This window comes from Alosa pseudoharengus, unplaced genomic scaffold, assembly GCF_046254945.1.
Source record: "Alosa pseudoharengus isolate Yale_2024_CS ecotype anadromous, Long Island Sound unplaced genomic scaffold, YU_APseudo_1.1 YU_APseudo_1.1_scf_5, whole genome shotgun sequence".
Taxonomy (NCBI): Eukaryota; Metazoa; Chordata; class Actinopteri; order Clupeiformes; family Clupeidae; genus Alosa; species Alosa pseudoharengus.
Genome location: NW_027468837.1, coordinates 2562644 through 2585000, shown reverse-complemented (window position 1 = coordinate 2585000; position 22357 = coordinate 2562644). Strand labels below are relative to the sequence as shown.

The window sequence follows — 22357 nt, the reverse complement described above, 5'->3', positions numbered from 1 at the left end:
AAAAATGGTTAATTTATCACTTCATTGTATGGGCCAACGACCTGGGGACATACAGTCAAAATTTGGTGAGTTTCTGATCATTACTTCCAAAGATGTATGTGACGAAGCAAATAATGTCCTTTTTGCAGAATCCGAATTTTTACAATTTCCGGTTTTGGGGAGGATTCAAATACCATACAAAAAACTAGTTGTGCAGTAAAATATTTTTATACAACAATCCATTTCATAAACTAGACATATCAAATATATAAAAAACATGATTGGGTGGAGGTATCTCAAAAACTAGGCCATTTGGCCCTGGAGTAATAGGGTATTCTATTTGTCCATTCTATTGGCTCCACTCTATTTTGAAGACTTGTGCTGGCCACACAAGTCTAATTTAAGGCTCTCACAAATAAATAGTATGGCTATATTGTATATATTGTACATTTTCTAAATCATCAGAGTGCCTTGAGTATTGAAGTTGTTGAGTTTTGTGTCCCTGGTGTTCTTTCAAGCCACAGGGATAAAAGAAAGCATACAGTTTAGGCGGAAATTGTGAGAAAATGTGAGTTATTTCTGGTTTAAAGGAGTCATGTGACGTCTGTGTTTGTCAGAAAGATTCAGCACTGGGCTTAAAGCCTAAAAGGTCCCCTTTCCAATGATACCAAGCACCATATTATAGAATATTGACAATATCCCTACCATGAGCATAAACAACATATAAACCAGATTTTAAAAACGGAATTTATCTTAGGGGGTTAGTAACTTCATGAGCTGAAAAAAATTATTTCGCTACCACCCCTGCACTGCTATTGTGATTTTTCTAGTACTAGGGGTGTATACCTTGCCAAAAATCACTATGAGACTTAGTCCCCCCAGATGATACCGATGGCTCAAACTTGGGGCCCTGGCTCATGGACTAATATTACTCTGTTCCACTGCAATGCTACATGCGGAATTATAGGCTATGGACGAAACTAGGATTAGGATTATTTCCTGGAGGTGTGATGTGTTGATAATAAACATGCCAGGCCCTATACTCCCCATATTCCTTGGGAAGGCTTCAGCTTACACCCTTATGTAGCCTACCCACCCGTGCAGCTATTCAAAGCTAGCCTAAACGAGGCGTGAGTGGAAGATGAAAAGCAACGCAAGCGTCATTTAGGCTACAGCTAAAATTAACTAGAAATGCAATTCCAAGGAATTACCAGTGCATGAAAATGCTAAAGTTGTGATGTAAAATATCATGTATAGTTAAAACAGATAATACAGAGATGGTTACTATGGTGATGCTAGGATAGACATGGTGGTTGCATAGCTTAATAAAAGTTGATAGTTTAAAAGTAGACTGTTTAAAAGCTGAATGTAGATAGTTTAAAAGTTGTTGATAGACAGTAGATAGTTTAAAAGTTGTTGATAGACAGCTAGTTTAATAGATAGTTTAATGATAGTTTAAAAGTAGACCGTTTAAAAGTTGAAGGTAAATAGTTTAAAAGTTGTTGACCGACTGGAAGTTGAATGAATGTTGATATTCAAGTAGTTTAATGTCTGTGTATAGGTAGATATTTGACGATAACTGAAAGTTGGAATGGCTCTAATGTTTGCTAGCAGTTATGCTAAGATTTTTAACTATGCTAACCATGCTGCTTAGCTAATGTTTTATAGCAGTGCTAGCAATGCTAACCTGTTAACCATGCTACTTAGCTAACGTTTTCTAGCAGTTTAATTAATGTTGATATTCAAATAGTTTAATGGCTGTGTATAGGTAGATATTTGACGATAACTGAAAGTTGGAATGGCTCTAATGTTCGCTAGCAGTTATGCTAAGATTTTTAATTCTGCTAACCATGCTACTTAGCTAATGTTTTATAGCAGTGCTAGCAATGCTAACATGCTAACCATGCTACTTAGCTAACTTAACTAACATTTTCTAGCAGTTTTGCTAAACTTGCTAACTATGCTAGCAATGCTAACATGCTAACTATATTAACCATGCTAACCAAGCTTATCATTTTTAGTAGTTATGCTAAATATGCTAACTAGCATGTTAACAATGTTAAAAGTTGTTGGTAGACAGCTAGTGAATGTATATAGTTTAAAAGTTGAATGTAGATAGTTTAAAAGTTGTTGATAGACAGCTAGTTTAATAGATAGATAGTTTAATGATAGTTTAAAAGTAGACCGTTTAAAAGTTGAATGTAAAAAGTTCAGTAGTTTAATGGGTTACGTTGTTTAACAGTGGATTATTGTAGTGAGGACTTTTATTTTGAAACAGTTTTGGGCAGAGGAAACAGTTGAATAGGATGTGTAGTCTTAATTGACCCAGATTGTATGCTTAAAGCCTGAGGCTGCAGGTGGCCTGAACACCTGCCATAGGATTCTAATTGCTTAACGGCCGTATTATGATGTCACAATCGGCAATGTTAAGTCTATGGGGATTTTTAAAACGTTTTTCTTTAATAGTTTAAAAAGTATAAAAGTTTCAAAGTTGAAAAGACATAGCAGCTTCGTCCGTTTGAATACCTACGTTACAAAGTTTGAATGAAGTTTCTAAGTTAAACTGTTCAAGAGAAATAGCGTACGGAAAAAGTGGTAAGCGGAAAAATAATAAGAAGTTGTTGCCTAGGAAGAACAGTAATAAGAGGTAGCCTACACTGAATAAATACATTTCCACTAAAAATAAGCTTTATAACTGGTTAGATTTCGATTGTAAGCTATATTGACCGATCCCAAGCCCCGCCCCCTTTTACTATGTCACAATGAGGACTTCGGAGGACCTCGGTCAACCTCGGTCAATTTTGAATTTTCTAGTGTCCATTCTGTATGACAATACGCCGGTTATGCGAATGCTATAATGCTTCTTTTGCGAGTAGCCTAAGTAACTAAATAACTAAAGAGCTCAAAAAGGTTCAAATATATGCCTGGGGTACTTGTAGAAGTGACATCCGATATCCTGACCGTGTGAAACGTTAACACACATAGGCCTAACTTTGCACAACTTTGGATAGGCTGCTACTTTTCAGTAAAGAAATCTGAGTGTGTACGAAAATGTTCCCTTTATTTGTGTTCATAACTACACACAAAAACATAACTAAACCTGGTTTCCACTGTTGAAACGGCAACATAAGCCTACGCAAAAAAGTATTGCCTACCTACCTTGCAGGAACTGAACTCGCACACTCATACGATTGGAAGACGAGCAAATAGGCTACACCTTCAATCACGTATCGCCTTACACACAACAAGAATAGGCTACTTTCAGCTTTTAGGCACAGGCTAACTTGCCATGTTTAACTTGGGATAGAAGACTGTTCACAGAAATAAGCTAACGATTATTTTTTTCAACAAACGCAATAGGCTAATAGCCTACTGCCAGTGCCGGTTCAGACCTCCATGGGGCCCTAAGCAAAATCCTGCTAAGGGGCCCTCCTACCTGAACTCTGAGTGTGAAAATTTAACCATTTTTTTACAGTATCATCTGACAACTCAGTGCTCCCAATACAATCATCCCACCCCATTTTGGATGTCTATGGAAGTTACCAAATATAGTGTGTTTCCCTATAAAGGACTAGGAGAAAGAAACATAATAGTGTGTGAATCACCTTCACACAGCAATAAATGCCCAGTTTCAGTGCCTGGGCTGTTTGCAAAAAATAACTGCAGTTTTTTCAAGTACAGTTCAGTTATACCACAGTAGGCTACAGTGCAGTATAGTATTTTCATGTCCAAAATACTGCATTTCTGTAGTAAAGTACAGTACTATGCAGTAGCCTACAATGCAGTTTTTTGTGTCTAAAATACTGCATTCCCTGCATAAGAACTGCAAATATTTTCTCCAAAACTGAGGTTTTCATACTCAGAAATCTGCAGTTTGACACTTGAAGTAATGCAGTTTTTTTGTAAGGGTCTGGTTGTGCTAGCAGCCTACTGGCTGACTGTTCTTCACCTGTGTGTCTGTATAGGCTACTTGCCAAAGACATAGGCTATGAACTGGCTCCCCTGATTCTCTTATTATTTCAATATTTTTTTCAAACGTAGACTATTTTAAACAATCATTTTAATACTTCATATAGGCCTAATTTACGATGTGCATCTACTGTCCATGCAGCACAGCGAATCAAAGTTAATACATTAGGCTAGGCCTACTTTCCATTTTGCATACGTTCAGTTGTAGGCTATAAAGCTTGACTGAAACATTGTAAAACAATTAGTTATTTAAAAAAAAAAAACTGCTGGTTTCATCCCGAGCTGCACGTTATGAACGCATTTAAAGATGCGGTCATTTAAAAAAAAAAATGTAGCCAGTCGCCCGCATTCAGACAAACGGAATATGCATTATATTTCACAACTTTGCCAAGTACTGTGACTGGGAAAGGTTGGCAAGCAAGCCGCAGACAGATCAGGGGATTCACTTCCCTGTTAGGTAGGCCTATGCTAGACCAGCAACATGCGCTTGAGAGACGCATGTTGACATCAAACCATGGAACGAACGCAAGTTTACCCGACTGCTGTTCCCGCTGTCATTCTCGTGGCGTTTCTTCCGTTTTTCATACCCTGAATGGTAATTCGGTTTCATGTTCATCTTCTTAATGTATGAGGCACTGTCACTATAACTATATAGGGCCTACTTACTTGTCTGTCACTAGCTTGACTCAAGAGGAGACGGGGGAGGGGGCCTTCATTAACTTGCGGGGCCCTACACAGGAAAAATGACTGAGCATTTTTTCCAGAGTCAAGACCATTTTCCTCAAAGAGAGTACATTTAGCTCTATAATGAGTTTGGAGAGTAAAATTTTGAGTAAGAGAAAGAGCAAAGTCACAGAGTTACTGATCAATAGGCGGGGCTTGTCAAAGAAGTTAAGTTTCGTTTGTCCGCCATACTGTTCATCATCACTGCAGTTGAAGTGGATTTGGAAAAGACGATTTTGCAGGACGTAAAAAAGTAAGTAGTCTTCCAATCTCTCAGTTTTCACTTTCATATTATGTGTTTGGTGTTTATACAGATTTGCATACACTTTCCTTGTTGCCCCAGTGATTCTCATTTTAACATGGACACAAGTCTACCATTAAGGTAACCGTGGTTTACATTTTGTGCTGAATAGGAATAACTGTTAACGTAGAAAATTCATCATATAGAAATTTAATCAAATAGAAATATATATATTATACTCGTTCATTAATAGATACTTTGTGAGGCTTTAATTGCTTTAAGACTAGCGAACTAAGCAATATGGCTGTTATAGCAAACGTAGCTTAGCATTGGGTGATGTTCCTGCTACATACTTGTTCCGGAATGCTCGTCAGTGTGGCAGGTGTAGTGGATAAGATAACTATATTTAGTCTCTCTAGACAAAGCTGTAGGATTGTTGAACGGTACATGAACGTCAAATAACCATGTTCAAGAGCTAGGTAACGTTAGCTCCCATATTTGCCATGTTTTGGACACCACATGTAAGTGACTCTAAATAGAGTGAAGTGGTGCACTACCGTAACCAACTGTGATGTAGTTGATGAGGAAAGGCCATAGTACATAGGCCCAAATGATAATCACATTAATGTTCAAAATATACTTTTTTACGTAATAGTATTGGTTGGCTTTATGTTGCAAGAATGCCAATTGACTGTAGAATGCATGAGCTTTTTTCAGGCATGCTAACGTGCCTTGTACTGGGCACCGCATGTACCTGACTCTGAATAGAGTGAAGTTAACGTGGCGCTATTCCCTTAACCCACTCCGATGTTCTGGATGACCAAAGAGCACCATGTTTTAAGAAAGCCACAATTAAAAGTTACTTTTTGCATTAATGACTGCAGCATTTTGTCTAAGAGCGTTGATCCTCTTATTTTTTTCTATCAAGTCATATTGTGATTGTGGTATTGTTTTATGATTTTTCTATTCTGTTAATATTTTTCATAGAGCAAAGCAAGGTTTAAATTACTGCATACACATGATTTTCATGTTTTATCCAACCCACTTGTAGTTTTGTGTGTACACTGTTCTCTGGAAAGAACAGTACCAAAGTAGCCTGGCGGGGCCATCCTATATCATTGAGATGTATAGTCTGGCATCGAATCATTCACCTCGCTTAATCCAAGGGGCGGGCAGAGAATTGTCTTTCAAACTGCCTAGGCATGCAATAGGCCAGCGCTACGACCATATCCGTATCCGGTAGGCAAAACGGCAAACACATCCTTAGAAAGGAATGACTTAAGTGCATTGTGTTGCTCAACTTTCAAAGAAAAGCACAAGTCCAACTCCTCCAAAGTTGACGCCAACGCCGATTCAAACAACCGCTCTTCGTTCGCCATAGCCACCTTCCTTGTTGTTCACCGTCACAGGACTGTCGTTATCCTGTTAAGCCCGCCTTAAGACTCTGTAACGAAATAGAGCGCTGTGATTGGATAACATCGACGGTGTTAAGCCAAAAGAAATTCCTATGGTTCGATACTAGACGTACAGGCTGAGCAAATTAATTTGCCGCCGCTAGGGTGCGTCTAGATTTCTAGGCTAGTACCAAAGCACTGTTGCTTCATATTTTTTGTGATTTCAGGCGGGCCAACCGTGGACAGAGATCCTTACAAAGAAGATAACTGGTTGAGTGATGAACGCCAGTGTCAGGAAGCAATAGCTCTGATGAAGCACACAGCTGAAGAATCCGTGGTGAAGGAAAAGATGAGGTTTACCCTGGTCTATCGTCAGAAGATTTTGCATGATCCTGACAAGTCATCTGATATTCTAACCATTTTCCCACGATTCATGGACATACCTGGCCTGGTGAGTCTTACAGTAGACATACAAATTTTAAATTCAGTGCTGTATCTTTGCAGTAATCCATAACTTGTTTCTATTCTGTCTTTTTTTGTAGATTGAGCAGGATTTTACACTACTTTTTGGTGACTCAACTTCTGCAAAGCTGTTGGAGAAATGGTCCACCAACATAAACCAAAGGTCATTGCACAGAGTCGTGGCCTGACACAGACTGGGGAGCTCCAAGACCTCGTCCAGAATGCTGTAGCTACTGAAATTGAAGAAGGTAACTATAATGGCTATGCCGAAATACATTTCACATAAAAGTCATTACCGGAATTGTAGACAAATGAGGAACCTAAATCAATGTGTTAGTGGTGAGTGGCTAAAGTTTGTTTGAAAATGCTATTCCTTAACCGTAAATGTAGGCAAAGGAGATTACTGGGGTCTTAGACCAGTTCATTTTGTTTTCTATTTCTCCAGGTTGGGACAGTGACATGTCTTCCATTCTCTTGCTCGTCCAGCTTCTGCCACCTTCGAGTCAAGGGCGCAAAAGACCAGGGACGATTTCGGCTATGGAGGTTGGTGTCGAGCTGGCTGAAAAGTTTGAAGTGCCTGTTAGGACTAAGGTTTTAAAAGTTAAATGGGGCTAAACGCAATGGAGCTGTGTTCAGGCCCGGGTTGGCTGTGTGTGTGAGGACTGATAATGAGATGCCAGTGTTCCATGTCATTGTTTAGATGAACATACCCATGCTTTCAAGGTCTCGCATACTACTGAGGCACCATTTGTCTTGGATGTTCAGACTTATTTGTACCACAAGATTTTTGATATACTGATGTCCTATGATTGTGATTTGCTTATTGTGCCTTATTGTTTCATGTAATTGCTCTGCTCCCCTGTTCTTTGTCCTTCACTACTTTTCAAAGTTATTGTACTGTGGAGTTTTATAATGTATATAATGTGCTTTTATATTTTATATTTATACTATTTTATTTTTCTCCAAGTCATAAATGATTGAATTGTAAAAAGAATACAAGTGCCTGAGAAATAAACTGAGACATGGGCATACAGTTTGTTGATTTTTATTTAGTAAAGTCTGTTAGATATTATTCATTATTTTTTCAGGTTGTAAAATTCTGAAAAATTACTCTGGTTAGAGTTAGTTTTGACTCTTAACTGATCATAAAACATCTCTAAAGGTGAGGAAAATTTGGCAGAGTAAATTGACGGTTTCTCACAATAGAGTTGATTACAGCTCTGAACTGAGTAAAATGGCACGAGAGTTAATTTTAAGACACTCTGAGTTGAATCAAATGGCACCACAAAGAGTAAAACATTAACTCTAAATTGAGGAGAATTGACTCTAGAAAAACAGCTCTACCAAAAGAGTAACTTTTACTCTTTTTAGAGAGGGACCAAATGTTATCTGACACAGAGTAAAATTTTCTTCAATTTGAGTAAATTTTACTCAGGCAAATTTCCTGTGTACGCAACTTGCGTAGTGTGCGTATAGGGAGAACCGGCCCTGCCTACTGCGATGCATTTGATGGCTGAACGAGATAGCCAATGTCTTCTAAATATCAAATAATGTGCCGATTCAAAACTATGCCTTGCTGTATAGGCTATGCAGTCTCGAAATCGCCAATATTAGGCCTACTACATTGCCCACATTTAAATTAAGTAGGCTACAGCCTAAGCGGGCACTGATGAAGTCTAGTGCAAGACAAATCACGTCTGCAATTGCTCTTGATAGCGTCTGCCTGCCATGCAGATATGTCGTGCGTGGGGTTTAAACTCGGATAGATCTAGTGGTTTCTTTTTAATACACTTGTATCATGTTTATTTGAACTCTTCCTTCTAAAGCAGCCATTCAAAATAAGTAGGCTATCGGCCTACCGAAGCGAAGCTATATCCACCTCCTCGAGCTGCTGCTAGCCACTCTCCCAAGTTGCGTGGGAACTTTGGATCTGCAGCACTTCCCGTCTTCAATTAATCCTCGAAATATGGTTAGATTTTGTTATGGACACGTCAACACCAGATGTTTGCACAGACCTGTTTATTGAATCCGAGTCACATCTGTAGCAAATAAGGTAAACTACCTGCTCGTGATAACATGCTTATCCCCAGCAGTGATGGGCAGTAACGCGTTACTGTAATCCAATTACTTTTTTCAAGTAAGGAGTAAAGTATGGGATTACAATTGCAAAAACAGTAATTAGATTACTTTACTTTCCTGCAAGCAGCCTGCATTACTGCGTTACTAAACCGTGATTTTGCCATAGACAGTAAAAGAATTTGGGATTTTGCCATATGGATTTTGTGAGACTAACTCGTGACAATGATGTAGGCTATTCATGGGTTTCATCGGGTCCCTTTCCACAGGTGTATAAAATCAATCATCTTGATTATCAATGCAGACTGCATGGTGCTTGATTAATACACCTGTGGAAAGGGACCTGATGAAACCCATGAATAGCTGCATGATATAGATGTAAACAACAGACACACGTGTGCAAGACATGGAGTGCGGGAGAGAGCGCGAACATGGAGCATTTAATTCATTGCAGTTCAGACATTACGAAAAAAACATTAACGCTGTACACTCTTCATGGGAAGAAACATGTTGTCTACAGCGAAAAATTCCACCTCAAATCTGAGCAAGCACCTAGCAAGCCGGCACAGAAATGTGAAACTCATTGAGACACCCCCAGATCCCGACATGAAGGCTGCAGCAACAGGTGAAAATAGAGGACGTCGCGGGTTCCCTGTAGCCTACTGGCCCGTTATAACAGGAGCCAGGGCATTATAATATTCTGGCTGCATTCACTGTGATTTGGAAAATGGGCAAAAATATAATGTGGTCTTTGCCTTTTTGTAATGGGGCTGGTGAGTGTTGAAGTCTTCAATAATTCGTTTCCCTTAAACCAGCGTTTCTCTACATGGTTTGCGGAGACATGCCAGGTGGGGCGCGAAAAACAGGAGTTTTTTTTTATTTATTTTTTTATCTGTAGCCTAGGCCCAGGTAGCACCCGATGCGCAATGGATGCATGTGTTATTCATAGGGAAGCGCTCGTGTCAAGGCAGCGTGAGCGCATGTTTGAATCTGCAAGCACGTTTACTTTCTTGAAGCTGGCCTATCTTTGCGATATATTTGGAAAGCTCAATGAGTTAAATATCCAGTTACAAGGCAAAGACAAGCACCTACCTCACCTAGCAGATAAGATTAGCCTACTGCATTCACCAAAAAACTTGAGATATGGGACAGGCGCCTCGATCGCAACAGTAGCCTTTGAGAATCTGAGTGAAATCGCTGAAACGTCTGCTTCGGGAGCCACTCTTGTGATCCCATGTATTAAACAGTAGGCCTACATCACATCCCTGCAAAGTTTATTTCAAAAATATTTCCCAACCAGCAGTGCTCAGTATGACTGGATTATGGATCCATTTAATGCAGCATGTTGGTATTTCATTGAATATATTGTACAATGCTGTAAAATATTGGCTTATGCTTCCTAATATGTTGATGGAAAACAGAAATATGTGTGTTTAATTTACAATGGCACATTATGTATTTATTTATTATTATATCTGCAGCACCAGCTGATTTTAACTCTGCTGAAGAGGATATATTTAGAACTTGTCATTATTTCAATACATTTGACAATTTTAAGCTTGACCTACCATTTTCTTAGAGCAATGAGGGACAGGTGGGGCTCGAAAAGGCCCCCTTGATCAAAGTGGGGAATGAAAGAAAAAGTTTGAGAACCACTGCCTTAAACTAAGCATTTACATGAAGCACAGTAGCCTATGCCGATTGAAACACATTCCACTCAGATAGGTGCTACCAGGCTCATATAGGCTATCACTTTTAATTGCAAACAGAAAATGTCTATCTGTTTATACCAACTTAATATCATGACTATTGCTAATATAGTGCCAAATGTGGAGTTTGTGGACTAGCCATAGGCTTATATTTGAATGGAGCTGATCATTATGAGAGTTGTATAGATGCTCTTAAAGTGACAGTGCACCATTTATAAATGAGTTAAACTGCATCAAATTAGTAGTGTTTCTTAAGAAATATTTTAAACTAACAGTTCTGCTTTGGGCACCAAAATAGCCAGCAGCGGCACTGCACACACACAGTTCAAACACATACTCTTCTTGACATTAGAACAGCCTAAATGTGGCATGCAACATCATTTTCTGTTTTGGTAAATGCATTACTCCTCTCTGCACTGCAACTGTTAAAAGATGTAAATGTTAATAGAGACTTTGGTTTTAATATTTTTTTTGCTGTATTTTATTTACATCTATTCGAATGAAGGAGTATACACACCAAAAAGTTAAGATTGAAACTAATAAAACCAAGTTTTAAAAAAGTGTATTCAGGTTGTGTATAGCTACTGTGTTTTTGTAAAGTAACTAAGTAAAGTAAATAGTAAAGTAACTAATTACTTTTGAAAATAAGTAATCAGTGAAGTAACTAGATTACTTTCTTGGATAAGTAATCAGTAATCAGTAACTAATTACTTTTTCCAAGTAACTTGACCAACACTGATCCCCAGTAACATATTAGTCCCCATTAAGATCCGTAACACCGGATTGGTTTCAATTTGTGGTGTTAGGGCATAAAAATTTTTTTTCTTGGGTTCCGGTTTCCGACCGACCCTGTCAATTTATGTGCGACCCAAATTTATTTTATGAGCTTGGGGAAGAAATAACACTAAATATATTAAATAAATCCACAAATAAAAGGCTAACTATAATTACATTAATTACCCCTTGCGTTATGTATAGGGATGAGCGTATTCTCTCTTTTACAAAGTAGCCTATGCACAGCTGTTCACGAAGACGATTGTTTTCGTCACTTACCAAGGCACTCGCAATTTTGTCCAAACACCGCAACTTTTTCGCAAATTTGACCAATCATCGTAGTTTCACCGTGAAATTTCACCTACCACAACAGTCCCTCGCGCAGAATATTGAGCCAGATGGCACACTTACTTCTGCACCTTTTGCATATGACACCAAAGACTGCCCTAACGTGTTCGTTCCTCTACAGTTTTGATGACAATAAATAGAAGGCTAACGTTAATGATCTGCTTACTTGCATCTCTCAACCTGGTGTTGCTAACCTACCTAGGCTATGAAAGTAAGTTAATTAAGGCCTACTTGGTTTACTGATTTTTGAGTAGGCTATGCAACCCATTGGCAAACGTTTACCTGGATATGTCCTTTTAGCTTATGTCATGTTTGCTAGCTTGTGGGCTTAGTTTGAGTAGTGCTACCAAAATCATAGAAATTAATAAAATTGCAAGACATTTACCTCTTCTATGATCCAATAATGATTTCATTCGAGTTGTTTTTTTTAACATTTATTTTAACTAATGACATAGAAGACATTCCCAATTGCATCCACATATCGTAATGCACTATGCAAAAAGTGATTTACACTCGTAGCCGAACACAGTGAGATGCAAGCCTTCCAATCCACTCAGAAATGTACTTAGGCTACTCTCACGTCCTTAAAGGGGCAGGCAGTCAATTAGACGTACACCACTAATGTAATGACATTAAACAGAAGTGTAGTCAAATAGTTTAAATCAATATGAAATTACTAGATACTTACTTGGCTATTAGTAATTATGCAGGCCACAGACTATGAATTATTAAAAAGATATGAACTTAATATGAATTACAAAATATATGAATGTATTGAAACATATGACATGATGCCATCTCTTTAGGTGACTGTCTTTTTTGGACAGTTCTACTATAATGCTTTGTGAATGACCTTAGTCAAAGCATTTTCACAAATAAAGTAGGCCTACTTTTATTTTCTGTAATCCTTACTGTTTACCTTTGATTATCCTTTTTAATAAGCATCAAGATTATCAGTGTGATTTTGGTCTTACTAACCTTAATTGCCCTAAATTTAAACTATTTTTGCAATTTTCACTTCCTCCCGCAATTTCTCCACAAGAAACAGCTAAAATCACCGCAACTTCCATCCAGGCATTTTAGGTCGCAACAGTCTCAAAAAACCTCGCGAAATCCTGGTGGGATTGATTTTCTACCTATCCCTTACTGCCACTGGAAAAAAAAAAAAAAAAAAAATTCCCTACCGACCCATGGCCTCAACTGACAACCAACAGGAACCAAACCTTTTTTTTTTTTATGCCCAGGCCTACACCTCGTTAATAACAGTGGACATTGTGAATGGGTCCTTCCGCATACTGAAGGCCTTTCTGGCCTCTGTTTTTTGAATATATCAATATTACTTGACGCCCAAAAATCCAGCATACACTGTTGCACTCGGCTAAATGGGGGTGCTGCGTCCCCATGTTGAACACGCGTTCTCGCACACTTTCCTGCAAACTTGTCCGACTTAGCAACAGTAACTATGGGACTGACAATGGGAGGTGGGGCTTGGGATCGGTCAATTGTGATTTATCAAGTAGGTGATAATAATGAAACCTATAGACTAATTTAGGTAGTAAGAATGCTTAGGTTACTGTCTCTGCACGTGAGTAAATGATTATAAAGACTTTAGCAAAGGTGTATCAGTGAGTATTTGCTGCAGCTGTTATCCAATTTTAGTCATTATTAATCTAACTAGATGTACCGCAGAGCGGTACAAAATATGACCGCTGCCCAGTCCAGCACATTTTTTCCACATAAAGAAATCACGCTGAAAAGCCTATATGATTCTAACTGTCTCACTAAATTGCATTATCCACACTCAATTCTCACTGGTATCTGCTAGACAACAAGTACCAAAACATGATTAGTTCATAGATTTCACATGTAAAATTAATTTTATACAACCCCACCTCCATCTTGCCTGTTCATAATTCTGAGAAATTCTTGATTGTTTGTGTTATGTTTATGTTATGTGTGTGGGTGTGTGTGTGTGTGAGTGTGTGTGTGTGTGTGGGTGTGTGTGTGCGTGCTTGTGTGTGTGCCTGCGTATGTGCCTGTGCATGCAAGCGTACATATGTCTACTGTGTGAGTATGTGTCATACGTATGATTACTGTGAATGTATGTGTGTGTGTGTATCTATTTGTGCACATGTGTGCACATGAAATGGGTTAACATGACCCCTGGAGGCAAACATACAGAAAAAAATGGTCATCCTAGGCCCTACAGTTCTCAAGATATTCACAGAGAACTGTGTCTGCCCTACCCTCATTTCGGGGGGTCCAGTCCAGCGGGGGGGCTACAGATCAAAACGAAAAATGACGGTTCCATGCTATCCATGTGGGGGTACATGCCCACCAAGTTTTGTGTACCCCGGTCTTTCAGTGTCCTGGGAATCCTTGTTGGTGTACGTCACTAAATGTACACATAAATTATTTTATTGTAAGGCCCCCCATGAACGAAAGTACACAAAACTTGGCATGCATTCGGAGGGTGTCATAATGATCCTACACTTTTAATTTCGTGCAGTTTTGACCTTGTCAGCCAGAGATATTGTGATGAAAACACCTACTTTTTTGCTTTGCTTGCTTTGATTTTTAACTAGGTGGCGCTATACATGAAATAAGTGGTAATGGGATGGGTTGACATAACCCCTTAAGACCAACATAAATAAAAAAGGTGGACCTCCTAGGCCCTACGGTTCTCGAGATATTCACAGAAAACTGTCTCCGGCAACCTACAGGCCAGTTGGTGTATAGTAACATAAATTAATTTATTGTGTGGCCCCCCATGAACGGAATTCTACAAAATTTGGCGTGCATACAGAGGGTGTCATAATGATCCTACGTTTCATGCAGTTTTGACTATGTTAGGTCACAGATACCTTCAATTACAACACCTCATTTTTACTTTTTTGTGTTTAACTAGGTGGCTATACATGAAATGAGTGGTTATGGAATGGGTTGACATTCCATAACCATTCCCTTGAGATCAACATACAGAAAAAAATGGTCCTCCTAAACCCTACGGTTTTCGAGATATTCACAGAAAACTGTGTCTGCCCTACCCTCCTTTCGGGGGGTCCAGTCCAGCGGGGGGGCTACAGATCAAAACGAAAAACGATGGTTCCATGCTATCCATGTGGGGTTACATGCCCACCAAGTTTCGTGTACCCCGGTCTTTCAGTGTCCCGGGACTCATTGACGGAAGTTTGGGCATGCGAAAAAGAAAAAATTCTGACTAAACCTATATGACCGCCGCTTCGCTGCGCGGCAGTCATAATTAGTGTCGCGATGGTGAAGCAAAAGTTGCATATGGGTATGTCCTGTAACAAACTTCCAGGCGAGTTCAACCACGGCCCTTCAATTCTAACGGAAACGCAAGGACTGAGAGGACCAAGTGAGGGCAGGCAGAGAAAAGAACACGGCTGGATGCAGAGGTAAAGACAGAGAAGAGGAGGAAGAAAGAGCAAGCTCTTCTGAGGATGAACCTGGATGGCATGACACATTTCGTCCGGAGAGAGAACACCTGGCCCCCAGATTATACATGGAGCTACTTACACCGTACTACAGCTTTTTCAGTTGTTTCTCACAAAATCCACACTGCTAACTGTTCTCCAGAACACTAACAAATATGGAGCATTCACCATGGTACCACATGGCATACTCTCACTTTGGAGGACATTTATGCTTATCTGGCGATGCTCATTATATGGGCCTGTTGCAAGCGTCGGCAACCACAGATTATTGGAGGATGTCCTCTACAGTTTGGCCTTTCCTCATTCAGTCTTGTCAGGGCGGCGATTTCATATGATTGCCAGAGCAATTCACATGAGTGACCCCAAAGAGGACGAAGAAAATGATGCCAGAAGAGGAACAGATCAGTATGACAGTACGACTGGCAAAGATAAAGCCCATATATTGATATGAGAGAAGCCTGTAAAGAAAACTTTCATCCATATCAACACATCAGTGTGGATGAAAGGATGGTTGCTTCCAAAGCACGAATCAGCATAAAAACAGTATATGAAGGACAAGCTGTGAAAGTGGGGCTATAAACTCTTTGTCATTGCTGACTCATCAAATGGCTACACTTGGGACTTTTTTGTTTACGAGGGGAAGGCCCCGGTTGGAGCAGGGAAGGGTCTAAGTTACGATTCTGTTATGGAGCTGGTTTCCACACAGCATCTCGGAACAGGGTATAGGCTGTAGATAATTTCTACACAAGCCCCACCCTGTTCAATGACCTGCTGGACAAGAATATTTGGGCATGTGGGACCATCCGTGCTGATAGAATTGGATACCCACGGAATAAGCCTGAGGGGTTGCAGAAGAATTCTCCCAATAGTCCAGGCAAAGTAAGGTCTGACCCAAAACTAATTGCAATAGAATTTATTTTCACATTTTTATATTTCAATTGGTGATCTAAACACCATAGTAAAAGTCCATGAACATCCAGTTGGTGGAAATATGTTAAAATGAGGGTTGTTTTATGCATTATCCTTCAGCAAATACTGACAAAACTGTAATTAGAATGTTATAGAATAAGCATTCTAAAGAATATCTGACCCCATCTAACTTAACATGGAATTTTAGAATATTGCATTGTTGAGGAACATTCTTTTATTTTCAAACTTTGCACAATTTTGGCTAAAACAGTAATCAGACAGCACAGTATGTTTATGTAAGTGAAGGAATGAAGGAAAATTGTAAAGGCAAAGTTGAAGATGGACATGATAATGTTCAAATTCGACAGAAAGGTGCAGATAACTGCAGCTAGCCTCCAAAGAGGTGACTGTTGTGACGTCTGGCAAAAGGTGCATGCTATACTAATAAATATAGTTTAAGATTAATAATTAAAATGCATGCCTATGCATGGGTCATGGTTTTACCAAAATAATAGAACAGCCAAAACTATACATATTCTAAAAGCATTTGCCCTGTACATGAAATATAGCATTAATCAACTTATGTCCCATCTTCCTCCATACCATGCATAATACATACTCCTCTATTCTGTATAGGCGAATCAAGTGGACAGCTGATACATTTTGGCCTGCACTATTAAGGGAAACAAATTAAACATCATAAACTATACATTTTCTAAAAGCATATAACCTCTAGAAGTGATGTGACACCAATTAGGACATGTCCCATCTTCCTCCATGCAATGCACAATACATTGCCATCTATTCTGTATAGGCGAATCTAGTGTAAAGCGGACACATTTTAACATATACTGTCTAGGGAAAGCAAATTAAACACCCTAAACTATATATTTTCGGAAAGCATAAACCCTCCAGAGGAGATATAACACCATTTAAGATATTTCCCATCTTCCTCCATGCCATGCACATTAGGGCTTGCACTTTACGTTCGAAAATCGATTGCACAATCGATTGGACCAAACAAACACAAGTTTCAAAAACTAAAATAGGGAATCGATTTTAACCAAATATTTACACTATTCATTTTAAACGAAATAAACAAATAAAAAAGATTCAAAAATTCACAAACAAGAATATAAGAATATAAAAGAATTCCGAAGTGCAGTAAGCATTGCGAAAGCTAAAAAGAAAATTCCCACCAATTTTACGCACTGGGAACAGCTGTTTCAATCAGCTGCTGTGCTGCTCGTGTTTTGCCAAAAAATGGAGGACAACGCGATCAACCTGTGCGACATGTAGAGACGAGTGATAGGCTAGGATTTTTGGTAAATCAAACTATGGAGAAGAACAAAGCGGTAGGCTACGCAAACTGTGCAATCGAGTTCTAGGCGAAATTTGTTTGACATTTCTAATCGTAAACACAGACATAAAAAATCGATTTTACAATCAATTCAATGAACACTTATGTCTCAAAAATCGAACAGGATTTTTTCACAAAAGTGACAGCCCTAATGCACATACATTGCCCTATATTCTGTATAGGCGAATCTAGTGTAAAGCGGATACATTTTAGCCTATACTGTCTATGAAAAACAGATTAAATACCCTAAACTATATATTTTCTGAAAGCATATTACTTGTAGATGAGATATAACACCAGTAAGTGCAATTCATAACGTTTTCTACATAGTTAAAATAAAGGTTCGTACTTCTCCTTGGGACAAGCACTTTTGAATTTTGGAAAACACTTTTCCATTTACATCGGGATTTTGCAAACTTTCATTGTCGGAGTCAATAAAATGAGCCCTTCAACGAAATTGAAAAGCAGCTGTAAGTAGGCTAAGCATGATAAATTCGACATCCAAACAGTATTCTAACGTTAGCTTTAAGTTATGCTTGATTTCATAACTTAAGTTAGTTTAGTCTCTTCAATGTAGCCTACTATGTTGTGATAAGACCTTAGCAGAGTTCACTTCAATGCAGCAGTTTGCGCAGCATGGTCACGATGCTAAGCGGATTTAACAGCAATTTAGCCAGACGTCTTCTATGCAATGCTTCTATGTGGAAACAACAATCCTTCAACAATCGTGAATATTTTGTTAAATGCACATGCAGAGGAGGGGCAGCGGGCTACGAGAGAGAGCGGGGCGGGGCAAGGAAAGGCTGCGTGCGTAAATAGCGCAGCTCAATACCAATGCAAGGATTTGACCTTTTATTTAATTTAAATTAAATTAAATTAAACATAGAATATTCATCTGTGGCGGCCGATTTTTATTTCGTGGCGCCCCGCCACAGATTAGTCAATGTATGGGAAACACTGGCGAATCTAGTGTACAGTGGATACATTTTGGCATGTACAGTCAAGGGAAAACAAATGAAACACCCTAAACTATATATTTTCCTAAAGCATACCCTCTAGAAGAGATATTACACAATTTCAGACATTTCCCATCTTCCTCCATGCCATGCACAATACATTGCCCTCTATTCTGGAAAGCTGAATCTAGTGTGGATACATTTTGGCCTATAATGTCCAGGGTAAACAGATTAACCACCCTAAACTATATATTTTCTAAAAGCATATGCCCTCTAGATGAGATATAATACCAGTTAAGTATTATCTTCCTCCATGCCTTGGACATGGTACATATTCCTGTATTGCATTTACTCTGTATTAAAACACACTGATTTTAATATATCGCTGAAAAAGGTAGAGCATTCCAAAATGTTCAATGTTAACATTTAAAATCATATTATTTGACCATCATTTGTCCTCAGATTCACCCCTGTGGGCTGAATAGTAATTGAGATATAGGGCTATATTTGTCTAATACGCATGGTCACTAACAAATAGCTTAGGGTTTGTCATTCCCTTTAACAGCAAGCAGTGCGACTTCAAAAAGCGCATCAATATTTTGATAGTCAGCGGCGCATTTGAAGGAATCTGCTTGCATGCGAGACCGTATGGAACAGGTATTCCACTAAAATATGCTTTACTAAAACCTAGCAGAGTATAGCCTACACACATCTGCACTTGTGTATTATTTGAACTCATTGTCAAAGTGAAACTAACTTCTCCGTGGTGTCATAGTCAACGACAAAACAGTTATACACAGTTAAATACTTTCACTATTGACTGACAATATGTTACCATTGACAAAATAGCCTGAAAAAGGCAAAACTTACCCCAATAGTGTTTAAATAAATAAGAAACCTAAGGACATTTATCCTGCAGAGGAGTTGCTTACATCTCGTAACAGTGCGTCTTCAGATGTGCTCTGTATGTGCCTCTCGCCTATTCACTTCTAACCGTCATTATCAATTTGCAAATGATGGTGAATAATTACTCATTGTGAGACGTATACTGATATCTTTATTATAATTATGTTGTACACAGTGTGGTGAAACACACACTAACCCGGAGCAGTGAGCTGCCTGCTACAGCAGCGCTTGGGGAGCAGTGAGTAACATAACTTGCAAACAATCTATTTAATATTCAGTCAGTAGGTTACTACTGATAATGTTTGTCATGGCATGTAGACTTCAATTTGTTCAATAATTATTGCCCAGATATAGGATAGGCTACCCGAAATGCGCTAAAGCCCACAGCATATAATACCACCGAAGCGTATTGAGTCCTACTAAGTATAGTATACTCTTTTGATCCCGTGAGGGAAATTTGGTCTCTGCATTTATCCCAATCCGTGAATTAGTGAAACACACTCAAGCACACAGTGAACACACAGTGAGGTGAAGCACAAACTAATCCCGGCGCAGTGAGCTGCCTGCAACAACAGCGGCGCTCGGGGAGCAGTGAGGGGTTAGGTGCCTTGCTCAAGGGCACTTCAGCCGTGCCTACTGGTCGGGGTTCGAACCGGCAACCCTCCGGCTATGTAAGTAACTATGGTAACATAGGCTCTGAACTTAACCTGGTAGGGGGTAGGTTTTGTTCAGGTTATGTTCAATTATGTTCGGTTATTTCAGTGCATGTTCAATCAGGCCGCTATTTTTACACTTGTCACACAATGGCGTTTCATTTTGACGAAGGTCCGATTGACAAAGAAGCACAAAATCATGTAATATTCATCCGTGCAATTCACCGTGAGAGGGCGATAAGACCACGACATCACATGATAGCCTATCCATTATTTTCCAAACGAGTTTTTCAAGAGCGCTAGGGTTTTTCAGCTGAATCCTAAATATAGGCTACTTGAAAAGCATTCTCCATCCCTACATTACGCATGGTGGATTAGAATAGAATAAAATAAATCTTTAATGTAGGCTAGCTAGCCTACACCATAGGGGACATTTGTGTTTGGCTCACCAGACAGATGGACAAACAACATGCAGACACATTGAAGATATAATTAAAACAAGTAGGCTACAGTACAAAAAAGGGGAAACATAACCTATAGAAAATTAATAAATAAGTTTAAATATAGCTGTACAGCTAAGCTGGGTATGCATGTTGTCACTAAGTTTGGTTAAGAATGCTGATGGCATTTGGGATAAAATATATTTTAATAGGCTACACACGCTCTCCGACTGGGAGTTTTTGTAGTGTTGGAGACGCAGAGCATATCGGCAAGCTGTCGGTCGGTGCGTAAAGTTTGCCTTGCGCTAAAGCAGTTCCTGCGCAACTTCATTCGTTTTCCTGACACAAACCCACGAGGATCATTAAAGTGTAGTTTCACCAACTGGCAGGTCAGCATCACTTATTACATTTTCCAAATGTGCACCGAAATGTGTCCAATAGGCTACCCATGCCTTCCGACATTCACCCTTCCGATGATGGAGCGCAAAAGTTTAACTTGGCCCACAGCTGCAGGACCCGCGTTAAAATAGAAAATTACATTTGGGATTCTCAAAGAATTCTATGGCCCACTCAATCTGTGACAACTAGGCTAGGCCTAGTTTAAGAAAGCATCATTCAAAGCAGTCAATACAATACGTTATGTCCAGTGAATTATTTAATTGTTCTTTTGACATTAAATAGGCTATCTTAAACATACGCATTTACACGGTCAGTTAGGCTATTCTCTGCCAAGTAAGGTCTCGGACGCAGGCGCTTAAGTATTGCTCTTTTTTTGTTAACAGTTCTCTCCTCGTAAGCCTCGACTAGTACTCCGCCTCTGAAAAATATGGTGCTCTTCCTTTCGCCGGTTTCACTCGACTCTCAATAGATGATGCCTTTATAAGTTCGCCGTGAACGCGCACAACTCTAGGTTATCTAACACAGGGTTGATTGAACTAACTGGTAAACGGGGTTTTGGAACCGACTGCTCGGGGTTAGTCGCCACAGGTTCAGACAACCCAGAGGTTAAGTTTTATCTCAGTGTTTGTTAAACCTCCTTTCTGGAATACTCCTCTAACCAGACGTCAATATTGAGCTAATACTGACGGCTTCGTTTTTCTTAGGCTAGACTAGTCTTCGCGAATCCCAAATGTATGGCGATATGGGTAAACCACTGACTGTGAAGTTAACGTTGGGGTAAACAGTAGATTGATTGACTGTAGGCTTACTAAGTGTTAGTAGCCTTGTCCCACCCCACCTGCTGCAACATCAGCACCAGAGTTAGAAGCTAGGCTATTAATGAACCACCCCCACCCCACACACACACATTGTATCACATTATTACAAAACGTTTTTCTGTCCAATAGTTTAAGTCCGTAGAGATAACGTCAACGGCCAGGCAAGGCACCAGGCAAGGGTAGACCCATAGCGTAGACCTAGCTAATGTATCGCTAACTTAGCTAAATTAAGGAAAGGCACAGTAGGCTAACGTTAACGTCATCACAGTTCAATAAGATGCGCCCTCAGTCTCGCATACCAAACCGTGGAATGTCTCATCAAAAGTAGAGACCTACCGTATTAATACAGTACACTTTATGTTTGATGGCATTCCTTGTCGTGAGTGTTTTACGAACGCGATTTCATCACAACGTCAGTTGATTTGAACTTTAACGTTGTTGTTAGAAGCCAGCCGTGACCAAGGACACGCCATATTTTAAAGAAACAGTAGCTGCTACGCTCTAAAAAACATCAGACGAATCCTATAGCACCGCTACAGACCTCCATGAAGCAGGCCCCGAACCGTTCTAGAATCTTTGCCCCGAACCGAAGTCATGTTGTCCGGGCAACCAGATTTTCTGTTCTAAACAACTGAACCCATAGACTGTCTATATGACTGAACCAGAGATGGCATTTTCCATTAATGACATTTTCCCTACTAGTCCAGGCAAAGTAACTCATTTTGGAGCCAACAATAGAACTAATTGTAATTTTTTTTTTCAGCATAGATCATTTTTATGAGG

The 22357-nt window shown here is 39.4% G+C and overlaps 1 protein-coding gene and 1 long non-coding RNA gene across 4 annotated transcripts in view; one reads left to right on the top strand and one right to left on the bottom strand.

Moving 5' to 3' along the window:
• The window catches only part of nicn1 (nicolin 1), a 101442-nt gene extending 79388 nt beyond the window's left edge, over positions 1-22054 (bottom strand). For all 3 annotated transcript variants that reach the window (XM_076267923.1, XM_076267924.1, XM_076267922.1), the window contains exon 1: positions 21911-22054. In XM_076267923.1, coding sequence (XP_076124038.1) covers positions 21911-21945 — 35 coding nt within the window. In that variant the 5' untranslated portion in view covers positions 21946-22054. The remainder of the gene's footprint in view (positions 1-21910) is intronic.
• On the top strand, positions 1416-7795 carry LOC143104436 (uncharacterized). The gene is made up of 3 exons (XR_012983069.1): positions 1416-6757; positions 6849-7016; positions 7214-7795. It is a non-coding gene; the product is annotated as an uncharacterized LOC143104436 (long non-coding RNA).
• Positions 22055-22357: the final 303 nt, after the last annotated feature.